General features: G+C 45.9%; 1 protein-coding gene across 1 annotated transcript; it reads right to left on the bottom strand.

The window, feature by feature from the left end:
• Positions 1–7,472: 7,472 nt before the first annotated feature.
• On the bottom strand, positions 7,473–15,156 carry SRD5A3 (steroid 5 alpha-reductase 3). The gene is made up of 5 exons (XM_044299230.1): positions 14,895–15,156; positions 12,101–12,252; positions 10,636–10,827; positions 8,940–9,068; positions 7,473–8,227 (listed from the first exon to the last, which is right to left on the bottom strand). Exons 1-5 carry the CDS (start codon positions 15,107–15,109, stop codon positions 7,968–7,970), a joined length of 948 nt encoding a protein of 315 aa, XP_044155165.1. The 5' UTR covers positions 15,110–15,156; the 3' UTR covers positions 7,473–7,967.
• Between the last annotated feature and the right edge of the window lie 11,028 nt (positions 15,157–26,184).

Below are 26,184 nucleotides of genomic sequence, written 5' to 3'. Positions count from 1 at the left end.
GTTGGCCAGGCTTTGTGAGCCACATAGGGCAGTAGCGGAATAAAATGTGCCATCTTGGAAAATCTGTCTACCACTACCCAGATTCCGGAACAGCCAGCAGAAGATGGGAGATCTGTGATAAAGTCCATAACGAGTTCAGGAATGGGTAACGATAGTAGCAAGCCCGTGGGTTTGGTTCGGGAAGCCTTGTTGCGGGCACAGGAGATACAGGCAGATACAAACTCGCAGACATATTTGGGTAGGGTCAGCCACCAATGGCGGGACAGCAAATCAAGGGTCTTACACACCCCAGGATGACCAGCATACTTGGAACAATGTCCCCAAGAAATCATTTTCATCCTCTTGGCCTGCGGAACGAAGATCTTCCCTAGAGGAATATTTCTCACAAGGACTGGCGCCACAGAAACCAGACAAGACAGTACTATGATATGTTGAGGTTCTTCAATCTGATCCGCTGGGTCGAAAGAACGGGAAAGTGCATCAGTCTTTGCATTTTTCAAGGCCATCTTGATAGCCAGCAGCTCTCTATCGCTGATGGAATAGTTTTTCTGCAGAGAAAAGAAGATAAGAAACCACACAAGACAAATCTCGCTTCAGAGTTCTTCTGTAGCAGGAGGGCACCTGCTCCAATAGTGGAAGCATCCACTTCAAGGAAGAATTGTTAGGAGAGAAAACAGGGGAAGTGGCAAAGCAGTCTTTGAGATGCAGGAAAGCAGACTCAGCTTCAGGGGTCCACTTCTTTGCATCCACCCCTTTCTTCGCCAAAGCAGAAATAGGAGCTGTGAGGGAAAAGAAGTTTGGGATGAACTGTCTATAGAAGTTGGCAAACCCCAGGAACCTTTGACTGGCACGGAGACCTTGAGGACAAGGCCAGTTCAGAACGGCTGAGACCTTGTCTGGGTCCATTTGCAGACCAGAGCAGGAAACAATGTATCACAGGAAGGGTAAAGTGGACTGCTCAAAAACACACTTTTCGAGCTTAGCGTACAGACTATTCTCCCTTAATCAGAGGCAGAGGGTACTTGTTCTTGTTCAGCACATGATAATCTATGCACGGACGGAGTGACACATCTTTCTCGGTCCCGCTGGAGAGGTAGACTTTCGGATAAATCCCCTCTTGAGGTTCTCCTTAACCTACTCGGCCATAGCCTGAGTCTCGGGCAGAGATAATGGATAAACCCTTCCACGAGGTGGAGAAGTCCCAGGTAGAAGATCGATCGGGCAGTCATAAGACCGATGAGGTGGTAAAGTCTCAGCCCTCTTTTTACAGAAAACATCCTCATATGCCAAATATTGCGGAGGCAGACCTGACAGTTTCATAGGGACAGGATGAGGAGACGTTGGGCGAACCACAGACAGACAGGAAGTATGGCACTGAGGACCCCAGTGAAGAATATCCTCCGTACGCCAGTCTAAGACGGGAGAATGCTGCTGTAGCAAGGGCAATCCCAGAAGCACTGGGTTAGTGGAATCCGGCAGGACATAGAAATATATTTCTTCAGAATGTAGCACCCTGACTTGGAGTTTAACAGGAACAGTGATGAACTGAATAGGTCTGGGCAGAGGTTGTCCATGTGGCTAGAGTTATATTAGATGGTCATTGGATCAATTTTACTGCAGGCCAGGGGAGTTCAGGCCCCAAACATTAGGCATTTACCGGACAGAAAAGAACAAGTAATTATGTGGCTGGAGGTATATTAGACGGTCAATGGATATCAATTTTACTGCAGGCCAGTGGACTACAGGCCCAAAAATTATTCATTCACCGTACAGACAAGAACAAATGATAATGTGGCTGTAGGTACATTAGGCGGTCAGACGTCGGGCAGTCACAAATCAGACGTCTGATGGGCAAGTAGTGTCGCCTCTGAACGTCAGCAAGGCGAGCCATGGCCCTGTAGGATCTTCTAAATGGCCTGCCGCAAGACATCCTGGACCCCGGTGTGTTTGGCAACGAATCGCTGCACGACTAAGTTCAGGACGTGTGCAGTGCACGGCCCGTGTGTCATTTTGCCCTGTTTCAGATTGGCACCGCTGTCGCACACCACTTTACCAACTGTTTAATTGAGCGGGGTTAGCCACTGATCGGCCTGTGACTGCAAAGCTAAAAGGAGTGCAAAACCGGTGTGGCTCTTGGGTTCCAGGCACAACAGCCGCAGCACAGCATGGTGACGTCTCACCTGGCACATCGAATAGGTTCTGGGGAGCTGGGGGGGTGCAGCGGAAGAGGAGGAGTCAGCCGAGGAGGAGACGGAGGATGGAGTAGGAGGAGAAAAAGAGGCAGGCCTGCATGCAATCCGTGGCGGTAACACCAAATCCACATGGGTGCCACGGGTTGCATGCTTGACAGCCGTCAGGTCCACCCAGTGGGCAGTAAACGTTATGTACCTTCCCTGCCTGTGTTTGCTAGATCACATGTCTGTGGTCAGATGTATCTTGGCACCGACACTGTGTGCCAGAGATAGATTTACTTGCCGCCGCTGAACATGGCCATTTAGCTCTGGGATGCCCTTCTGGGAGAAATATTTCCTTCTGGGGACCTTCCATTGTGGTGTGCCAATGGCCACAATTTTTTTTAAAGGCCTCCGAGTCCACCAGTTTATATGGCAGTAGTTGGTGTGTTAGCAGTTCTGACAAGCTGGCGGTCAGCCATTGGGCAAAAGGGTTATCAGGAGTCATCAACTTTTTACGTTCGAACATTTGGGCCTCCCTTTTGCCAGATGAACGCGTCAACGGCACAGTTGAAGGTGGAGTGGAGGACAGAGGAGAAGGAGAAGAGGCAGGACATGGAGCGCCGGGAGTGTGGCTTTGTGGATTCTGACGGTGTTGCTCCCATTGGGCTCTGTGATGGGAGGCCAGGTGCCTTTTTAAGGTGGTCATCCCTAGGTGAGTGTTGGGCTTACCGCGACTTATACGTTAACAGGCTACAGATGGCAAGACTATTGTCAGCAGCAGACACGTTAAAAAAGCCAACACTGCGGAGCCATGTGCCAGCATCCTGGGAGCGCCAGATGTGCATGGTGGATGGCTCTCTGCAGATACATTTGCAATCTGCTTTTTGCCTCTTGTGCACTGCGAGTTCTGCCTGCTTCTCCTAATTCTACCCCCCCCCCCCATCTGCTGCTCTGTCTCTCCCTCTGAACTCCCCTCCTCTTCCTCTCTTGTGGGCACCCACATGACATCCATCGACACGTCATCATCGTCACCTTCACCACCACTGACATTAGAGATCTCGCAATAGGCAGCAACAGCAGGGACCTCCGTCCTTGGGCTGATCTGGGTACTATCGTCAGACCGTGGGGTGGCGGTCGTTGCTACCTCCTCTTCCTGATCCGATGCCAAGAATTGGTAAGGTCTTGGAATGGAGGAGATATGGTGGTGGTGGGGGTGCACATAGCAGAGAGTGAGGAGGGTGCAGATACAGAGGAGGGTGCAGAAGCGAAAGGCTGAGTGAGCCACTTAACCACTGTGGTGCGTCCTTTGACAAAGGTTGCTTGAGAAAGACCTTTACGGTTGAAACGTCGCATTTTTTTTTGCTGGTGAAATAAATTCCACTGAATTGAAGACAGGAGAGTGCTGCGGTTTCTTCTATATGACGCATCCAAGGGGGAACTTCTGACTGGCTCCCAACACGGCTGGCACCACCACAAGATAAGACTTTAATTTTTCGTTGTGCTGCTATACGCATTTTTTCCCGTGACTCCTGTAACCGCATACAGTTGCCTGCGGTCTTGGTTTTGTTGTCAATCACAGGTGAGGGCTAAAGTATGTTGCCTCACCTGTGGTTGCCGCTGGCAACATTGTGTATGTGGCAGCAGAGCAGCCTGAGCGGTGCTAGGCAGCTTGCTGCAATAGGCATGCAGTTGCACCTGGCAACCTGTCTTTGTTTGGTGTGCACGAGGTTTAGGTGTGTGCACTGTGACACTTCCCTTCCCCTGTGGCTACCCGGGGCAACGTTTGGTCTTTGTACATGTGGTGGCAGTGTCTCTGCCTTTTGGCCGGCTCCCAGGCCACGTTTGCCACACATGTCGTTGTCGACGGTAACAGCTGCAGTGAGTGTTTGTGTGTATTCCCCTTTATGTGGTTTCACTACACTTCCTGGTGTTGGAAGGGTTAACTTCCTTCCTTGTGTGTCTGAGTGGGTGTGGCTACTTGGGCCTATATATCTGCTTTAGGCCTCTTTCACACTTGCGTTGTCCGGATCCGGCGTGTCCTCCACTTGCCGGAATTACACGCCGGATCCGGAAAAACGCAAGTGTACTAAAAGCATTTGAAGACGGATCCGTCTTCAAAATGCTTTCAGTGTTACTATGGCTCCCAGGATGCTATTAAAGTCCTAGTTGCCATAGTAGGAGCGGGGGAGCGGTATACTTACCATCCGTGCGGCTCCCGGGGCACTCCAGAATGACGTCAGAGCGCCCTATGCGCATGGATGACGTGCCATGCGATCACGTGATCCATGCGCTTGGGGCGCCCTGACGTCACTCTGAAGCGCCCCGGGAGCCGTACGGATGGTAAGTATGCTGCTCCCCCGCTCCCTGCTACACTTTACCATGGCTGCCAGGACTTTAGCGTCCCGGCAGCCATGGTAACCACTCTAAAAAAGCTAAACGACGTTTAGCTTAAGGCCGGATCCGGATTAATGCCTTTCAATGGGCATTCATTCCGGATCCGGCCTTGCGGCAAGTGTTCAGGATTTTTGGCCGGAGCAAAAAGCGCAGCATGCTGCGGTATTCTCTCCGGCCAAAAAACGTTCCGTTCCGGAACTGAAGACATCCTGATGCATCCTGAACGGATTTCACTCCATTCAGAATGCATGGGGATAATCCTGATCAGGATTCTTCCGGCATAGAGCCCCGACGACGGAACTCTATGCCGGAAGACAATAACGCAGGTGTGAAAGAGCCCTTAGGCAGTAGTCAGAGGGGGTTCTTCAGCCATGCTTGCTGGAGACATCCTCCTGTTATTTACCACCTGCCAGTGGGGGACAGCGCTGTGTAGTTCTGGCACAGAAGCTACAGCAGAAAAGCTGATCAGTGGGAGTGCGGGGTATTGGATCCCCACTCATCAGATATTTATGGACTATCCTGAGGCCATCAAAATAACAGTTTCAGAAAATTTATGTATCAAGCTTTTACAAGAATTGCATCTCTAGAAACATTAACATCTTTTCTTAGTGTTTACAACTCTCAAGCGGACAGAAGTATGAGAGGAAAAGGTAAAGGGAGCATTGCAATGAATATTAGGGTATGACTGTATCTAGCGTAAATGCTGCAGATTTTCAGTGGCAGGAAGGCATGATGAGACTCTTCTGCACTTACAGTTTCAGCAAAGTGGATTAGGTTTCAGAAAATCTCATCCACACTCTGCAAATATATTCTGCAACCACTGCCACAAATAAGCTGACATGAAGTGTGAATTTTAAACCCGCAATATGTCAATTTATGTTGCTGATTACACCCTTTGCAATGCGGGAAACCCACAGCATTACAATGATAATTTCTGCAACAAAATCTACACCATTTGCTGAGGATATGACATCTACATAGATGCGCCACCTGTTAAAAGTGTAAAGCAGTACACTAATCCCTCACCTGAGCTAACTGCTGCAGGACAAACATCCTCACTCAGATCTCTTTCACACGGGCGTTGCGGGAAAATGTGCGGGTGCGGTGGGGGAACATGTGCGATTTTTCCGCGCGAGTGCAAAACATTGTAATGCGTTTTGCACGCGCGTGAGAAAAATCGTCATGTTTGGTACATAAACCCGAACTTCTTCACAGAAGTTCGGGCTTGGGATCGGTGTTCTGTAGATTGTATTATTTTCCTGTATAACATGGTTATAAGGGGAAATAATACCATTCTGAATACAGAATGCATAGTAAAATAGTGCTGGAGGGGTTAAAAAATTTTTTAACTCGCCTTAATCCACTTGATCGCGCAGTCTTCTTTCTTTGCTGTGTGCAGGAACAGGACCTGAGGTGACGTCACTCCGGTCATCACATGGTCTATCACATGATCCATCACCATGGTAAAAGATGTGATGGATCATGTGATGACCGGAGTGACGTCACCACAGGTCCTGTTCCTGCACACAGCAAAGAAAGAAGACAGAAGAGATGCCAGTTGCGCGATCAAATGGATTAAGGTGAGTTAAATAATTTTTTATTACCCCTCCAGCGCTATTTTACTATGCATTCTGTATTCAGAATGCTATTATTTTCCCTTTTAACCATGTTATAAGGGAAAATAATAATGATCGGGTCTCCATCCCGATCATCTCCTTGCGAATGCTTGCGATTTTCACGCAACCCCATTCATTTCTATGTTGTCTGCGTTACGTGAAAAATGCACAAAATAGAGCATGGGCGATTTTCACGCAACGCACAAGTGATGCGTGAAAATCACCGCTCATGTGAACAGCCCCATAGAAATGAATGGGTCGGGATGCAGTGCGGGTGCAATGCGTTCAACTCACGCATCGCATCCGCGTGGAATACTCGCCCGTGTGAAAGGGGCCTTACTCTTCCAACAGTTAGGCCACAGCTACACGGCCAGGATCGCAGAGTAGCAGTGATCCCATATAAATGAAGGGGATCGCAGTGCAAGTCGCAAAAAAAAAATAAATCCAACACTACTGGATTTTTTGCAACTCACTCTTTGATCCCATTCATTTCTATGGGATCACCGCTACTCAGCGATCCTGGCCACGACCAGTGTTGCCATGTAGCCCTAGCCTTAATTCTCTGCTTAGTGATCTTCTGTTCACTACAAAGCGGCTATCAGAAAACACCTTCTACCCTGCTTGTCAGTAGCATGGCAGTATAGCTGAGAAGACTAGAGATGAGCGAATCGATTTGTCTCATCTGCAACTGGGACATGGTGTCCCCGAAGCTGAGGACGCTCTTCCTGCCACTTGACTGACCAGGCCAGAAATCTCATCTGGCTCTGACAATCTGACATACGCCACTGTTACAAGTAGCATGCAAGTGCAGAGGCTCTTCTTTGCTGTAGCAGAGGGTAGCGGAGCATGAACAGTCGCTGCTCCGAAAATGGAAGCAGAACCTCTGCGCTTGCACCTCTTCTCGAAGCAGCATCGCAGGTGCGAGATGTCTGTTCCTGTTGATCAAGTGGCAGAGGGGGACTGTTCTCAGCTTTGGGGACACTACGTCGCAAGTGCAGAACTCTGCTTGATGAGATGAATCGATTCTTACAAATTTATTCACTCATCTCTAGAGAAGACTCCTTCTGCAGGGGAAGTAAAAAAGAACTATACTGTCAGCTGCCAGAGGGGGAAGGACCACAAATTAGCAGCAGCACTGAGAGGGAATATATGAAAGAAAAATATGAGGAACTGGGTATTTTATGCCAGAAGCACTCTCATAGACATTAGGATATTGTACATTTTGTCATCTTAATTTGCTTTCAGCTGTCAGACATAATGTCCAGGGATATACTTTAGTCTGTTTTGGTTCTGTTTTGAGAGTCATGCATCGCTGCACTTTTATTGGGGACTTTTAGAGAACTGCAGTACAAAAGTAATAAAAAAGACAGGCTTTACAGCCAATGATTTTCATACACATATATAGCAGGTGACATTTCAGCAGAAAACGTTTTACTATCCTACCTGATCGCCCTGGAAAAAAAGCTCTTGTGACATCTGACGTGTCTGTTTTACTAAATATTTGAATATATTTCCCATAAAATAGCTAATTCTGAATCATCCTCTCTCGTAGCTTTGCGTTGTGCCATTTCTCTGTTACTCCTCCTAGAAATGTATGAACAAACTGAAAACTGGGTGTTACCACTCGGGGGAGTGTCCCTACACAGTCACACCGCCCCAAAAGGTGACACCCAGTAGTCAATTTATTCAGAAATATCTAGGAAAAAGAAAAGATGCTCCAGGATTGTAATTTCATGCAGAACACAAGCAGTTACTAAAGCAGGCATGCCATATCCAGTGGTCCTTAGAACACAAACGGTATCAATGCTTTTCTGCGAGCAGGGTATGAATCAAATTTCTGATGGTAAAATTCATGGCATAAAATAGCAGCCAACGACTGGTTAAATAAAACAAATAAAACCAGCAGCCACCATGTCCAATGCGTCAGTCCAAAGAGGAATGCGATAGAAATGTAAATCAAGAACTCGGCAAAATAGTGTGGGCAGGACACTCTCTCAAACCAGTCTCCAGATGGCATCTTGTGGTTCATGGTGACAATTTTACCTGTAAGAGAAAAGAAAAAAAGTCTCTCTAGCAGTTGCATCAGATCTATAATAGGTACATCTCCTCCCGATAGCAATAGTGGAAGTTTATGAATGCTCTACACCAGTTTTTTTGGGGGCATAAGTCCCTTTTTGTGCAAAAATGTCAGACGTTTCTAAAAAGTGTGCGGGCAGGACCTATGCACCAATTTAACAACACTTGCGCCAGAAAGCTAGTGTACATTACACCAAAAATCTACGCTGGCTCCTCGCTGATGTAGATTTTATTTTCTGGCACACAGACCTCCCGAGATCAACCAGAATTATTAATAGGCATGGTGCATCCTAGACCAGCATTTTTTTAAAGGGGCTCTTGCACCATAAGAACTCATCCCCCATCCTGTTGAAGATCCCAGACCACTGGGGCCCTCACCAATAATAAGAATGTGTCTGAATCCTCGATCCTTAGGACAGCCCATCTGTTTTAAAGAACTGGAAAGCCATTTAAAAGGAGTGTACCCTGAAATATAACTGCAGTGGGAAAGAAATACATTTTCACTGTTGCACAGTTTCCTGCTCATTTTCGGATTTTCATCCTCCATGGCTATTTGCTGGGGGTGCTGTAGAACTGACTATTAGCAGCAAACTAGAAAGTAAGCTGTGCTGTTCTACTACCAAAGTAGTGGACACTTGTGGAGGAGCCTTCCACAGAATGCATCCAGTAATTTACTTACCAGATTTATACCTCCTGAGATTAGCGAGAATAACATGACACCTATTCTGGTGCAATGACGCCCAGATGTAAAGCAGACCCCCGACAATGTGGTACCAGTGCAGCTGCAGCAGGAGTTCTGTAACAGTCACTGAAAAAGACAAGCCAACGGTATTACATGGGCCCGCAACATATACAGTCACGAGCCCAGAGATGTATGATTTTTGCATGTACATACTATAAGGTCCCTTTCACACAAGCAAGTTTTCCGCGCGGGTGCAATGCGTGACGTGAACGCATGGCACCCGCACTGAATCCTGACCCATTTATTTCAATAGCTCTGTGTACATGAGCATTTTTTTTCAAGCATCAGTTCTTGCGTTGCGTGAAAAACGCAGCATGTTCTATATTCTGCGTTTTTTAAGACAAGAATAGGCATTTCTATTACGGACGGCCAGATCTATTCTGCAAATTGCGGAACCCACATGGGACCACAAAACACAGCGCGGTCTTGTGCATGTAGCCTTAGGCCTCATGCACACTACTGTTCTTCGTGTCCGCATCCGAGCCGCAGTTCAATAGGGGCTGCAAAAGATGCGGACAGCACTCCGTGTGTTGTCCGCATCCGTTGCTCAGTTCTGTGGCTCCGCCAAAAAAAATAAAAAATAAAGCATATCCTATTCTTGTCCGTTTTGTGGACAAGAATAGGCATTTCTACAATGGGCCGTTCCGCAAAATGCAAAAGGCACACGGGCGGCTTCAGTTTTTTGCGGATCCGCGGTTTGCAAAAAACTGAACGGTCGTGTGCATGAGGCCTTATACTGATTTATAATGCTATGTGCCTCTGCATGACCTTTCTTCTTCAGGATCATACTGACATCACACTGCATTATAAATCATTGTAATGCCCTACGCTCCTGCAAGAAAAGCAGTGTCCAGAACAGAGGATCACATTCACACGCGGAGCCCGATTTCCGGACTACACACGCTCATCTGAAACAGCCCTAAAGCAAAACGTGTGATGTTCTTTGTCGACACAAAAGATGTGGTGCAGCGTCAGCTCTGCAGAGTGTTAGGGTCCATTCACACGTCCGTATGTGTTTTGTGGATCTACAAAACACGGACACCGGCAATGTGTGTCCCGCATTTTGCGGAACGCACATCGCCGGCACTCTCATAGAAAATGACTTTTTTTGTCCGCAATTGCGGACAAGAATAGGACATGTTCTATTTTTTGGCGGAACGGAAGTGCGGATGCGGACAGCACATTCCGGCCCCGTTGAAAATGAATGGGTCTGCACCTCTTCCGCAAAATTACGGAATGGATGTGGACCCATTTTGCGGACGTGTGAATGGACCCTTGGGGGTATAACCACCTAGGACATTTATGGCATAAATGTCTGATAAATGCGGGTTGCACATCTGAGATCAGCATCTATGTGGAGAGTGAGAGTGAGAAATGGAGAATGAGAAAATGGATGCACAGGTGGCCGCGAATGTGTGCGACTCTCTTCAATCACTTCTGTAATTACCATAGAAGTTACATACAGGACAACTCCCATAGAAGTGAAAGGTGAGAGCATCTGAACCCACCTCTCACATCACTCCCCCCCACCTCACCCAGACCTAATACTTTATCCCAACCTGTTCAATTCCATTCTAAGAATACAAAATGTACACCAGAGATAGAGAAGAGCAAATGCGATTTTCACACTCACCCTTTTGGAAATCCAGTTGTGCATGATCAAGTACAGTTATCCCAAGCAGTAGGTAGTAGCCAATGCCAAGACAATACTGAGCAAGATGGATGACTCCACCAGAGTAGACACTCACATAGAAACACTCAAGCAGCCGTCTGAGACTGTGTATCCATAGCAAGGACAAAGCCAGAAGAGTTGAAAGTTCTCCATCTACAACACATAAAACACAGTATTTCTTTCCTTCCCCTATTCTTAGCATCACTGCATTCTGGCAGGACGTTTACATTCAGAACTTCCTGTTTTCATCAGCTTCCTGCCGGGTTTTCTAATCCACACCCAGCATGCTTTGCTCTGTAATGTTTCACAGGCTTGCTCCACCTAGCTATCATAAAGAGGGGAGGTGTACGGGGTGTGACTCCTGCAAAGGGGACCGTGTGGCAGGTGGAGCAATCCCTGAGAAACTTTACAGAGCAAAGCATGCTGGGACTGGTTAGAAAACCCATCAGGAAGCTGATGAAAACAGGAAGTTCTGTATGTAAACATCCTGCCTACATGATTCTGTGTGAATTTGCTGTTGCAGATTTCCCTGCGTATTCTTGTGGAATTTTTTTTAGCAGCAATTCCAGTACATGTGTAAGTGGCCATACGGGACCTAGAAGCACCAGCAGCCGCAACCGTATTCACATGACCACTTTTAAGGCTGGGTTCCACACAAGGACTCTGTCTAATATTTTATGTAGGGTTTTTGGGGGCATCAAAAGAAATCACTACCTTTAAATAACTTTAATAATTATTAAAGAGGTTGACCCCTGGTCCCAATCTGTGCCCTTAACATAGAGACATTGCTTACCTGACTGTGGTCCTACCACTGCTACATAACCAGCAGCTTCCGGTCCTTGCAGGACCAACAAGCAGTTTGGTCCAGTGACCATCATGGCCAATCACAAGCCTCATCGGTCATGGGACAAAGCCGTTTTCTGGTCCTGAAGCAACCAGGAATGGAGCAGCGGCAGGACTGCGTGAAGTGGCGTTTATGTTAAAGGGGTTCTCACTTCAGCAAATGGAATTTATCATGCAGCGAGACAACCCCTTTTAACAGGCACAGGTTAGGACCGCACCGTTTGTCAGCTCCGGGGCTAGACAACCCCTTTAAGTAAAATTGTATTCTTTTTAAGAAAAAAAAAAAAGCCAGAGTCTCTGGTGTATTGCAGCATGTCCCATCTCTGATGTTTTAGTGTTGCAATCACATGTACGGTACATTTTTTTCACTGCGCAGTGTCTTTTTGACCACACATCCCTTATGAAACCGGCTTTATAGCAGGTGAACACATTTCAGATTTCTGCAATGTTCTTCCCTTCTGTGCGGAGAAGCGCTGGTTCTCCAGCCTCCTGCTAATTCTCTTTATTAATGCCTCTGTCTTTCTGCTTGCGATGCCCAGTTCTGAGGGGTTTATGAAGGAGACATTTACTCCTGTGCTCTCACCTGATATCTTTTGTTCGGACTCCTTATGGAAAAAGTTAAGTAACAGCTGAATCCATTGTGGTAAGCGGACACCTAGCAGCAATGACCACACTAGAAGTCCCAGCAATGCTCCATTCCAGATGACAGACAAAAGATAGAAATGCCAAAACCACCTGTAAAGCAACTTCAGTTATTCACTATGGGGATAGTTTGCAATGATACAAATCTATGACTTCAGATGGCATATGAATTTACAGGGGTATTCCAGTACAAAAAAAGATGTCCCATGGCCATCAAATGGTTAAAAACAATAAACAAGCTCCTACTCACCTCACCGATTGCCTACTGCTGTCGGATTGATGGTGCGGGCGTCCCCTCTGTGTTCAACTTGCTACTGACGTCCCGATACCGCAGGAAATGGGCGGGAATACCGCTCAGCTGATCACTAGCGCAGCGATGACCTGACAGTCCATTCATTTCCAGTCAGGGCGTCAGCAGTAAGTGGATGGCACAGGGTCCCGGGCACTGTCAGAATGGCAGGGGATGAGCAAAGGGAGAATAAGACAGTTTATGATGACATAGGAATCTTTTTTTGCACTGCAATTAGAGTACTCCTTTAAAGGAACACTTTAGGCAAAACTGATTCACTGTGTCAAGGTTAGAGCAGGGCCCAGACATATGGAGGGAGATTTATCAAACTGGTGTAAAGTAGAACTGGCTTAGTTGCCCATAGCGACCAATCAGATTCCACCTTTTAGTTTTCAGAGCTCCTTTAGAAAATGAAAGGATCAACCTGATTGGTTGCTATGGACAACTAAGCCAGTTCTACTTTACATTAGTTTTGATAAATCTCCCTGATGGTGTGTCACATGGATTGAGGAAAGGAATCAGCCACAAAACATTGACACTTCCTGAAGTGGGGCCTGTGTGGATAAATCCTGAGGCCACATTCACATGGTCAGGAAGGGTCATAATTAGGGTGGCCAGACGTCCGGTTTTAGGCCGGACAGTCTGGTTTTCTGGCTCCCTGTCCTCTGTCCGGCTGCAGGGCCTGGACGGACACAGGGATGTCCTCCTTTTCAGTAGCTCACGTCTCAGACAGCAGCACTGCGCTGTCTGAGCGTAAGCTGCAGCAACTGACCGAGGCTCCTCTCACCCCCAGTCAGTCACTAGAGCCGCAGATATGGCTCCCTGTGGATGACCGAGGGGGAGAGAAGCGCCCAGCTGCCCCCGCTCACTTTCCATGCGTTATGGGTGTGGTTTGGGGCGGTCTGGCTTTCTAGGGTGAAGCCAGTGGCCACCCTAGTCATAATACAGACAAGGCCCAAATCTCTCCTTAAAGGCCTCATGCACACGGCCGTTGCCATATTGCGGCTCGCAAACAGCGGGTCCGCAATACACGGGCACTGGCCGTGTGCACTCCACATCACGGATGCGGACCCATTCACTTGAATGCATCCACAATCTAGAAGGTTGGTGCGGAACGGAAACATGGAACCTCACGGAAGTACTACGGAGAGCTTCCTTGGGGTTTCTAGCCATGATTCCGCACCGCAAAGAAGGTGTGCATGCACTGATTCAAGTGAAAGGGCCGCCGCACATGGATGTGGACCCAATGGTCGGTGCCCGTGAATTTGCGGTCCACTGCACAGGCATGGCTGGCAGACGTTCGTGTGCATGCTCCGTCCCCACTGACTATAATGGGGGTGGGACGGAGGCACGGCAAGAGGCTGCCAGAATAAATGTCGGACATGTCGTAGTTTTATTCCGGCAGCCTCTCGCCGTGCCTCCACCGGAACTCCGTCCCGCCCCCATTATAGTCAATGGGGACGGAAGCTGCAGTCCGGGGGCACACGGTCACTAGCGCCAGGACGGATCAGACAGGCTGTTCGCCTGACAAAACAGCCTGCCGGAGGTCCGTGCCGCTAGTGTGAAAGTAGCCTTATACTTTATCCCCGACAGCTTCATTCCGCGTTTTGGCATAAGTCTTGTCCCCATGACTCTCTGGGATGAAGTGTAAAGCGTACTAAGGCTACTTTCACATCTGTGTTTTGCTGTATGGTCTTGAGATCTGTCACAAGATCTGAAAACCGTACAACTAAAACGCTTCGGTTTTCTCCCCATTCATTTTCAAAACTGAATGAACTGGAATGGAGTGCACCAGAATGCATTACGTTCCGTTCCCACGCCGGACACAAATCGACTGCAAGCAGCTTTTTTGACTGCGTCATGGGATGCGGAGCAAGTCGGATCCGGCATGAAACACAATGTAAGTCAATGGAGACGGATCTGTTTTCTTGGACACGAAAGAAAACAGATCCGGCCCCCTATTGACTTACAATGGTTTTAGCGGCGGATCCGTCTTGTTCACTCTGAACGGATGGAGACAGTTGTATTATTGACCGGGTGCGTTTTAGCTGATCCCCTGATGGATCCAGCAAAAACGCAGATGTAGAAGTAGCCAAATACTTACCTGCTCCCAGGACGTAAACGTCTATTTGACGCCACTCCAGCCGGTCACCACTGTGGCCATTGATTGGCTGGAGGAGCGTCAAATATAAATCTACATCCAGGGAGAAGGTAAGTATGTGTCTCTTCACATGTGCACCATCCCTAGCCACACACTGCAGACTTGCAGAGACTGAATGAATCCCCTCCCCCACATCGTGCGTGGATACTGTAGCATCACGTGACCCGCTTGTGGACAATGAGCCCACAGGATAGGTGGACCACCACAGCGACCAATCACATTACAGATGAAAGCCTTTAGCTGATTGGTCAGTCCAGGCACACCACGTGTGCTGCGGGGGTTTACCTCTTGGGCAGGTCGAAGCAGTGCAGCCAGGCAGGACGTCCGACCAGCTTGGTCTTTCCATAGCGGATGAGATCCTGGAAGACGCTGCACAGGCCGGAGCGCCGGCTGCTGCAGTCCCCGAGCAGGTGCAGGAACAGCGCCGACAGGAAGACCACGTCCAGGAGCAGCCAGAACCCGGCCACCACACTGAGGCCGGGCAGCAGCAGCAGCAACATGGCCGGGGTGTCCGCACATCCGCCCGCGTCCCCTCCCCCTCCTGCGCGTCTATGTACGTGTGTACACAGTGCGGCCTGCAGGGGGCGCAGACAGGGACACGAGGCTGAACGTCTGCAGTTTCTTTATTCACATTATTTGTGGTTTTCGGGTTTTAATCAATTGTAAGACCTTATCGGCAGTAATAAAAATAAAAAAAGGCTGAAAGGGACGTTAAAATAGAAGTGGTGGGCACATAAAAATTATTGAAAGGGTTAAATGGATTTGGGCCAGTGATCTCATTGTGTGCGGCTGAGTTCAGCCCGGCCCAAACAGGTTCTGGGCATGAGAACTGGCGTCAAAGTGGGCGGATGGAAACGTCACCGATTTAAAGAGAACTGGTGTTTTTAAAGGGGTAAATCAGTTCAGGATACGGTTATCAAACAGCGAACATACGGATGGTAAAGTCCTGCATCAGATCCGATGGAGTTCGGCCCGGACAGGTTCTGGATACAAGAACTGGCCAAATGTACACATTTTACAGATTTATTATTAAGGTGCCATTCATTCCATGGCACTGTACATATTTGAATAAGTAACTTTTTTAAAGGGGTTAAATGAATTTGGGACCTTGATCTCACTGCAGCCACCTAGATGTTTTGATCCACGCGACAGGGAGATTCAGTGGCGGCCGTACGGGCATCAGAAGCGGGGCCCTGGCATTTATAGGGCTTGAATAACTCCTTTAGGGCTCGTTCACACGAACGTTTTTTGCCTTCCGTATACGGAGCCATTCATTTTAAAGGGGTTCTGCACTTTCATTCCTCTGGATAGATCATCAGCTTCTGATGGGCGGAGGATAGATCATCAGTTAAATGAAAGTGCAGAACCCCTTTAATGATTCCGCAAAAAAAAAAAGAAGGAATGTGCTCCATATGCGTTCCATTTTTCCATTCAAAGATAGAACATGTCCTATTATTGCCCGCAAATCTCGTTCCGTGGCTCCATTCAAGTCAACGGGTCCGCAAAAAAAGTAACATGTATGGAATGTACTCCGTATGCCTTCCGTATCCGTTCTGTTTTTGCAGAACCATCTATTGAAAATGTTATGCCCAGCCTAATTTTTTCTATGTAATTACTGTATATGCCATACCAAAAACCAAAAAAGGGGGTCAGTCAGCACATACCAAACCGCAGTAGCACATTGCTATGGCAAGGAACAACATTGAAAGACAGAAACATGCAATGCGACAATAAACTGCAATATAGAGTACAAAATTGCGCAAGAATAACAAGTGCTACACTATAAGTGCAAGATACTTGGCAAATCGTTTTGTACAAAATTATTTTAGCCCGTCTGCCGAACGTCTAGGCGATCTCTGTTAGACGGGTTCCTACGCTAAATTCTACCTGTTAGGTGCCATGACGGCTACCATACACTTCAGGGAGTGTTAGTACATAGTCAGGCCTGCTCCCCCTCACTCACTGAAGCCATGGCACCAGGAGTGAGATAGTTTGTGGACTCTCACTGCAGTCCTTGGTAGCCGTTTGGCGCCGGTGGTGTTGTGGAGTGGGCCTTCTGTGTAACCTACACTCCCTGAAGTGTATGGTAGCCGTCATGGCACCTAACAGGTAGAATTTAGCGTAGGAACCCGTCTAACAGAGATCGCCTTGACGTTCGGCAGACGGGCTCAAATAATTTTGTACAAAACGATTTGCCAAGTATCTTGCACTTATAGTGTAGCACTTGTTATTATTGCGCAATTTTGTACTCTATATTGCAGTTTATTGTCGCATTGCATGTTTCTGTCTTTCAATGTATATGCCATACGGAAAAACAGAATGGAACTGGAAACACTACTGAAACTAAAAACGGACCGCAAAACACTGGAAAAGCCATACGGACGTGTGAACAAGCCCTTAAGTGAATTTGAGCCACAGATCTCACATTGCCAACATACAGATGTGGATGCTTTGCATCAGATTCAGAACTGGCATTAAAGTGGGCAGAACACCAACGGATCTGTGTTTTTAGCACGGGTGCATGCTCTATTCTGTCCGTGTTCATGGATCCATCACTCCCATTATAGTCTATGGGTCCGTGAAAACCACGGATGCCATCTGTTTTATCTGTGTTTCATGGATCGTTAGGAAGGGATGCTTTAAAAATTATTTTTCACACAGACAGCAAAAAACTGACACACGGATCTATCACTGACCACCTTTTTACGGGTTTAAGCACGGACAGAGATTTGTGAATGAGGCTTACTGCTAGTTTTCATGCCCAGGATATGCTGGGGCCAGGCTGTCCCAACCCTATTTAACTCTTTAAAATGCCAATTACTTAGGGTACATTTACACATCCGCAATTTAGGCTCTGCATCCATTCCACAATTTTGCGCAACGGGTGTGGACCCATTCATTTCAAAATATGCGGACAACACAACGTGTGCTGTCCGTATCAGTAGTCCCGTTCCACTGCCCTGCAAAAAAGATAGAGCATGTTGGACAGTGATAGACATTTCTATCATAGAGCTGGCCATATGCGGTCCTCAAAATGCAGAACGCACATGGCTGGTATCCGTGTTTTACGGACGTCTGAATGGACCCTTATTTAAATCGGTGGAAAGTGTCCATGTGACAACATTGATGTCAGTTCTTGTGGCTGATCTCAACTGCATATGATGTAGGGCAGGGGTCAGCAACCTTTTACACACCGAGTGCCATTTTTGAAACCATCAGACAACCGGGTGCCAGTGAACAACAGCGCTCCATAGTGTTAGTTAGATTTTCATTTTTATACTTTTTATACAGTACAAGTACATAGTTGTACTGCTAATAGTAAGTTAAACTCACTAATTAATTAAAGGTGTTTACCTTGCCATTAGCAGCACAGCTATAAGTGAAAAAATTGAATAACTGGTGCACACACAAAACATGTTAATTTTTACATGTGCTGAAAAGTAAACAGGACTTACAGTTTTAGTGTGATCCCTGTGCTTGTATTTCACGGCTCAGTTGTGCGATGTCTGGCCTGTAGGATGTTACTTTTAGCTGCACACGCCTCCGAATTATCAGTTGTGAGTCGGCTTCGAGATGGACTTAAGACTGTCTTCATGTGAGAAAAAATCTGTTCGCACATATATGTGGATCCAAATGCAGAGATTAATGCAAAGGCCACCTTTTTTAAACATACAAATTTTTCTGGTAAACTCTCCCAACAAGCCACAATGGCTGCTGCTTGGTCAGTGTCAGGGTTTTCAAGATTTTTGCGGAGCTCTGTGAATTTACATGTCCACAGCAAAGAGGTTTTAAACTCAATATGCTGCATTTCAAACTCATCAATCCCCATCCATTCAAAATGAGGTAAAGACAGGTCTTTCTCTTCAAAATGTTCTGGATGAATCAAAAATGAAAACAATGGGCCATTTTGCTCAAAGTCCCTAAACCTGGTGGAGAATTCAAGCTCAAGTCCTTCAACGTACTGAATGATGGCATCAGGATTGACAGCTTGTCGTGACAATAAACTCTTTAAGTGGCTGAAATAACGAATGCTTCCAGTTTGAATATCGCAAGAGAATACTTTAATTTTCACCAGAAATGCCTTCCATGCATCAAACAAAGCTAACACAGTTTGTCCTGCGCCTTGTAATTGCCGATTGAGTGTGTTGAGATGTCCTGTAATATCTGTCAAAAACATAAGTTTTACTAGCCATTGCTCATCCTCTAGCTCTGGGTAGTGCAAACCCTTCTCTTTTAAAAATGTGTGGATCGCATCAAAACACTCCACAAACCGCTCCAAAACCTTCCCGCCACTGAGCCATCTTACAGGGCAATGTAGAGGCAAATCTTTATAAACACTCTCCATTTCCTCCAGTAGTGTTCGAAACTGTCGTATTAATGATGAGCGAGCAATAAGATAGTTAACAATTTTAACTACTGTGTTCATAACAGCACTCAAATCAGAATGAGATATTTTGGCACATAAATTTTCTTGGTGAATAATGCAATGAAATTTCATGACTGGGTGACCGATCTGACTTTCAGTTAAACTCACAAACCCCTTTTGCTTCCCCACCATAGAAGGGGCACCATCTGTTGTGATGGCAAAGATTTTCTTTATGTCTATATATTTTTTTGTTAAAATGGTCAGTAAATGCTCTTGCCACATCTTCTCCTCTTATAGTGTCATACATGGGCCTAAGGCAGAAGAGTTCCTCTCGCATTCTGTTTCCACCACAGTATCGTGCAACAACAGCTAACCGTGGGATGTCATTGATGTCAACACTTTCATCCACAGCCACACGGAACACCGGTGCATCTGTCAGTCCATCAGATTGCTGGGAACAGATATTTTCTGCCATTAGTGAAATCCTTCGTTCTACAGTTCTTGCTGAAGCTGGCAAATCTTAAATTCTTGAAATAATTGTCTCTTTGTTTGGTAACCCATCAAATAAAATGTCTGCACTGCTTAGGAAGGTATCTTTCAAGTACTCTCCATCTGTAAATGGTTTTCCATGTTTGGCAATACATTCAGAAAGTTTAAAGCTGGCTTGTGTAGCCAGAGTTCTAGTGTTGCTTAGGCCTTTAAACACAACACTTTGCTTTTCATATTTTGCCACAGCTCTCCTGATACTTTCTGCTCTGTCTGCTTCATCTTTGAACTTTTTCTCATGCTTTGTTTCAAAGTGACGCCGCACACTCGATGTTCGGCACACAACATGTTCACAACATAGAGAACATATGGCTCGATCTCCTCTCTTAACAAAACCAAAGTCATTTGTCCACGCAGTTTGAAAAGAACGACTGCTGCACTTGGCTGCCATTTTTGTACTGTATTAAGGTTCTGGCTAGCTGGTTATGTCAGGACTTCCGGAGCCTGGAAGAGTTAGGAAAAGATTAGGAATTGCTTTATGTGGCCCATGCTCTCTGTATACAGCCAATGTTGGTCCTCAAACCTGCACACACGCAGATCCCCACAAATGCACTGCAGTATCTTGATCCACAAATAGCTTTGATTTTATTCCTGTCCTAATATATAGGACCGGAATAAAATCAATGCTATTTGTGGCTGATACAGCTGTGCACTTGTATGAGTCTGCATGCCAGGGGAGACTTCCTCCCGTCACCCTAAGCTCAGTATAACGCGAGCTACAGCTACGTGCATGTGTTAGCTCACCTCCCGATCTACTGAGCCGACCTGTGACAGTCTCATTGTCACAGGTCGGCTAGAACTATGAGGTGAGTGAAAAGCACTTACCTCATAGTTCTCCTTTAAGGCAGTGAGAAATTCTATTCCACATTACAAAAAGACCTCAGATCAGCCCTAAACACTGCACCTTCATAAAACACAGGGTTTTTACTTACCTGATGGAGAGCTGAGACACAAGACCGGAGGCGTGTGGGCTGTAGGCGTTCAAGCTGTAGACTTCTGACTGTAGGTTACTGGCAGGTATTTTCTTCTGGTAGACTGGAAGAAATACAAAATAATTATTACTTACAGAAAATAATTTCTAACAGGCCTACAGCATCACCAAAAGACCTCACGTCAGCCTCAAACCTTTTACCAGACCTCAGATCAGCCCTAAACACTGCACCTTCATAAAACACAGGGTTTTTACTTACCTAATGGAGAGCTGAGACACAAGACCGGAGGCGTGTGGGCTGTAGGCGTTCAAGCTGTAGACTTCTGACTGTAGGTTACTGGCAGGTATTTCCTTCTGGTAGACTGGAAGAAATACAAAATAATTATTAATTACAGAAAATAATTTCTAACAGGCCTACAGCATCACCAAAAGACCTCACGTCAGCCTCAAACCTTTTACCAGACCTCAGACCAGCAGCAATACACAGGAGACCTCAGAACACCACCAATGCACAGCAGACCTCAGATTAGCAGCAATGAGTGGCAGACCAACACCAATCCACATAATTCAGGCTGCAACAGCCCCAATTTTGAAATGATCATGTTTTAGTGTTGAAAAAAAATCATGTTTTAGTGTTTCCATAGTCTGAGAGCCATACATTTTTCAGTTTTTGGGCGATTATCTTGGGTAGGGTCTCACATTTTGCGGGATGAGATGACGGTTTGATTGGCACTATTTTGGCGTACATGCGACTTTTTTGATCACTTTTATTACCTTTTTTGGGAAGTAAGGTGGGCAAAATTTCAATTTTCTCATAGTTTTTATTTTTTTTATTTTTATGGCGTTCACCGTGCGGGGAAAGTAACATGACCGTTTTATAGATCAGGTCGTTACGGACGCGGCGATACCAAACATGTGTAGGGAATTTTATTTTTTTCATTTTTAATCAGTGATAAATGTGTTTTTTCATTTTTACTTCTTTTTCACTTTTTTGACTTTTTTTTTACCCAGACCCACTTGGTTCTTGAAGATCCAGTGGGTCTGATGTCTGTATAATACAGTACTGTACAATATATATTGTACTGTACTGTATTTTACTTACCACTGTGTCTGAACAGATCTCTGCCTTCAGCACAGATCTGTTCAGCACCATGGACAGCAGGATGCATGAGGCGGCGTCCTGTTGTCATGGGAACCTTCCCCGTCTGCTCAGTAGTGGTCAGAACTGCGCAGACGGGGAAGGGTAAGGACGGGGCTGTCGGGGGGCTGTCTGGGAGCTCTCTCCCTCTCCCATCGGGGGGCTGCAAAGGCACAGCAGCCCCCCGATGGGAGAGGGAGGGAGCCGCATCTTACTGTTAACTCTTTCCATACAGCGGTCCGTACGGACCGCTGTATGGAAAGGGTTAAACGGCTGACATCCATTCACAGATGTCAGCCGTTTATACCAGGGTGTCAGCAATGTGCTGGCACCCTGGTATACCCACTAGAAGCCAACGATTATTCGGCGGGAGGCGGGCGGGGGATCGCGATCCCGCCTGCCGCACCGCCCGCCTCCCGCATCGCCAGCAACACCCCCCCTGCACCTCCCACCGGGCTAAAATCATTCAGAGGTGCAGGGGGGTGATACATATATATTTAAAAAATGGGAAAATTTGATTTTAGAGAGATATTTCTCTCACCCAGCATGGGTATATGTAAAAATAAACCCCAAAACACATTGCCCTACTTCATCTGAGTATGGCGATACCACATGTGTGACACTTTTTTGCAGCCTAGGTGGGCAAAGGGGCCCAAATTCTAAAGAACACCTTAAGGATTTCACAGGGCATTTTTTACACTTTTGGATTTCAAACTACTTCTCACGCATTAGGGCCCCTAAAATGCCAGGGCAGTATAAATACCCCATAAGTGACCCCATTTTGGAAAAAAGACACCCCAAGGTATTTCGTGATGGGCATAGTGAGTTCATGGAAGTTTTTATTTTTTGTCATAAGTTAGTGGAATATGAGACTTTGTAAGACAAAAAAAATCTAAAAAAAAATCATAATTTTACGCTAACTTGTGACAAAAAATAAAAACTTCTATTAACTCACTATGCCCATCAGTGAATACCTTAGGGTGTCTACTTTCCGAAATGGGGTCATTTGTGGGGTGTTTCTACTGTCTGGGCATTGTAGAACCTCAGGAAACATGACAGGTGCTCAGAAAGTCAGAGCTGCTTCAAAATGCGGAAATTCACATTTTTGCACCATAGTTTGTAAACGCTATAACTTTTGCGCAAACCAATAAATATACACTTATTGCATTTTTTTTTATCAAAGACATGTAGAACAATAAATTTAGAGAAATTTTTTTATAGAAATGTAGTTTTATTTGAAAAATTTTACAACTGAAAGTGAAAAATTTCATTTTTTTACAAAATATTTGGTTAATTTTGATTAATAAAAAGAAAGTTAACATGTCAGCAGCAAAGAAATACCACCAAATGAAAGCTCTATTAGTGAGAAGAAAGGGAGGTAAAATTAATTTGGGTGGTAAGTTGTATGACCGAGCAATAAACCGTGAAAGTAGTGTAGTGCAGAATTGTAAATAGTGGTCTGGTCATTAAGGGGTTTAAGCTAGGGGAGCTGAGGTGGTTAAATAAGAGTATCGGTACTCGGTCTAAAAAAAAAATGGTATCGGGACATCCCTACTATAAACCACTCGTTCTGGTACAGAATTAACCCTGTAATGTTTTTGTTGTTACTAGAAGTCAATTGGCTAGTTACAGATACCTGAAATAGTGAAAAATGACATATAAAAGTATAACAATTAATGTCTCCTTGTGGCTGCCTGGCTGTCCCCATACAGTATAATGTCTCCTTGTGGCTGCCTGGCTGTTCCCATACAGTATAATGTCTCCTTGTGGCTGCCTGGCTGTCCCCATACAGTATAATGTCTCCTTGTGGCTGCCTGGCTGTCCCCATACAGTAAAATTTCTCCTTGTGGCTGCCTGGCTGCCCCCATACAGTATAACGTCTCCTTGTGGCTGCCCCCATACAGTATAATGTCTCCCTGTGGCTGCCTGGCTGCCCCCATACAGTATAACGTCTCCTTGTTGCTGCCCCCATACAGTATAATGTATTCTTGTGGCTGCCCCCATACAGTATAACTTCTCCTTGTGGCTGCCCCATACAGTGTAACATCTCCTTGTGGCTGCCCCCATACAGTATAGTGTCTCCTTGTGGCTGCCTGGCTGCCCCATACAGTGTAACATCTCCTTGTGGCTGCCCCCATACAGTATAATGTCTCCGTGTGTCCCCAAGTGTTTTTTTTCTTCTAAATGGCCATTTATCGAGATATATATCGTTATCGCGATAAATTTCTTAATATCGTTATCGTGGGAATATTTTTGATATCGTCCAACCCTAAGTCCTAAACTGGTCCTTAAAAAATGGGTTTTGGAAATTTTATGAAAAATTTCAAGATTTGCTTCTAAACTTCTAAGAAAATGTCATTTACAAAATGGACCAAACATGAAGTAGACAAATGGGAAATGTAAGGTAATAGCTATTATAGAGGTATCACTATCTTAAAAGAAGAGAAATTGAAATTATGAAAATTGTTAATTATTGGTAAATTCTGTATTTTTTTATAAATAAAAATGAAATTTTTTGACTCAATTTTACCACTGTCATGAAGTAATGTCACAATATGTGACAAGAAAACAATCTCAGAACGGCCTGGATAAGTAAAAGAGTTTTAAAGTTATCACCACTTAAAGTGACACATTTCAGATTTGCAAAAAATAGCCTGGTCCTTCAGGTGAAAAATGGCAGGGTCCTGAAGGGGTTAAAAGTTGTTGTGGCGAACACTGTGCAATCCCTTAGATCAGGCATGCTCAACCTGCGGCCCTCCAGCTGTTGCAAAACTACAACTCCCATTATTCCTAGACAGCCTACAGCTATCAGCCTACAGAAGGGCATGGTCGGAGTTGTAATTTTACAACAGCTGAAGGAGGGCCGAAGGTTGAGCATCCCTGCCTTAGAACGTATATTTTTTCTGTTTCTGTTCCGTTTTCTTTTTGCGGCCTGTATGTGGAACCATTCACTTCAATGGGGGCTGCAAAAAAACAGAAATTACTCCGTGTGCAATCCATGTCTGCATGGCCGGTCCGCAAAAAAATACGTGTCCTATTATTGTCCACATTACAGACAAGGATAGGTCTCTTCTATTAGGGGTCAGCTGTTCCTTTCTGCAAAATTTTGAATGCACACAGATGGTGTCTGTGTTTTGCAGACTGCAAAACAGGCAACGGTTGTGTGCATTGGTCCTAATAGACATACAGGTATTTTCACGCCACAGTTATTGATGCTGTTTTTTGAGCCACCAGTGGAATCACTTACAGGGAGAATTATAAATCTAGGACTGTCATATCTGTGGCAAAGGTTCTTTTAGAAGCCTGCATCGCAGATTCCAGTCAATATGCAGAATCAGGGCCTGTTTTAGACAAAGTCTGGCCCTGGGCAAAATTTCAAGTGGGTCCTGAAATATTGGACTAGCAGTTTGACAGAACCTTGTATGCACGGACAGCAGCTGATTTCAGAATGCCTCATTATTATTATATTATGCACTGCTTTACAGACATTAGCATCCAAGGTCCCTATCAGTTTGTCTTTGGAGTGTAGGAGTAAACCGGAAAACCCACGCAAACACAGGAAGAACATACAAACTCCATGCAGATGTTGTCTTTGGTCAGATTCAAACCCAGGACCCCAGCGCTGCAAGGCACCAGTGCTAACCACTGAGCCACCATGCCACATCATTTGTCTTTAGCCTTTCCCCTGTAAACTGCCTCTTTGGGCATGTTCCCACAGAGTATTTTCTATGCTTAAAAAAACCTAATGCAGAATCCGCATCAGGTTTTTTCTTCTTCTAATTTTTAAAACAATTTTTGATGCAATTTTGGCATGGATTTTTATTCCTTCCCATTTTCAATGGGAATTCTGTACATGGACCCCGTATTATGAATGGCCAGGGCACTTCTGTTTTTCCATGGTGCAGTTTATAAAACCAGAAGATGAAAAAAAGGGGCTGGCCCCGGAAGTGAAGGGAGAGCACAATGCGCATGCACAGTCATCCTCCATTATACTATGAGTGTTCTGATAATAGTTGATCACTGGCTCTCTTATTTTTAAAAATTTCATAGCAGTGAATGGAGATAATGCTGCACATGCACACTGTTATGGGGGATCTGTGGATGACGCACTGTTATGGGGGATCTGTGGATGACACACTGTTATGGGGGATCTGTGGATGACACGCTGTTATGGGGGATCTGTGGATGACGCACTGTTATGGGGGATCTGTGGATGACACACTGTTATGGGGGATCTGTGGATGACACGCTGTTATGAGGGATCTGTGGATGACGCACTGTTATGGGGGATCTGTAGATGACACACTGTTATGGGGGATCTGTGGATGACACGCTGTTATGGGGGATCTGTGGATGACACGCTGTTATGGGGGATCTGTGGATGACGCACTGTTATGGGGGATCTGTGGATGACACGCTGTTATGGGGGATCTGTGGATGACACGCTGTTATGGGGGATCTGTGGATGACGCACTGTTATGGGGGATCTGTGGATGACACGCTGTTATGGGGGATCTGTGGATGACACGCTGTTATGGGGGATCTGTGGATGACACGCTGTTATGGGGGATCTGTGGATGACACGCTGTTATGG

The sequence above is a fragment of the Bufo gargarizans genome, chromosome 1 (genome assembly GCF_014858855.1).
Source record: "Bufo gargarizans isolate SCDJY-AF-19 chromosome 1, ASM1485885v1, whole genome shotgun sequence".
Taxonomy (NCBI): Eukaryota; Metazoa; Chordata; class Amphibia; order Anura; family Bufonidae; genus Bufo; species Bufo gargarizans.
The sequence above is the reverse complement of the archived record's forward strand: the minus strand, read 5'-3'. Positions and strand labels throughout refer to the sequence as shown.

Bases quoted from the DNA above. Each gene is read 5' to 3' on its own strand.
- SRD5A3 (XM_044299230.1), bottom strand. From the start codon at position 15,109: ATGTTGCTGCTGCTGCTGCCCGGCCTCAGTGTGGTGGCCGGGTTCTGG. The intron at 12,253-14,894 runs GTAAACCCCCGC...GTTGCTTTACAG, and splicing joins TGCTTCGACCTGCCCAAGAG to GTGGTTTTGGCATTTCTATC. The intron at 9,069-10,635 runs GTGAGTGTGAAA...TGTCTTTTTCAG, and splicing joins ACAACTGGATTTCCAAAAGG to TGACTGTTACAGAACTCCTG.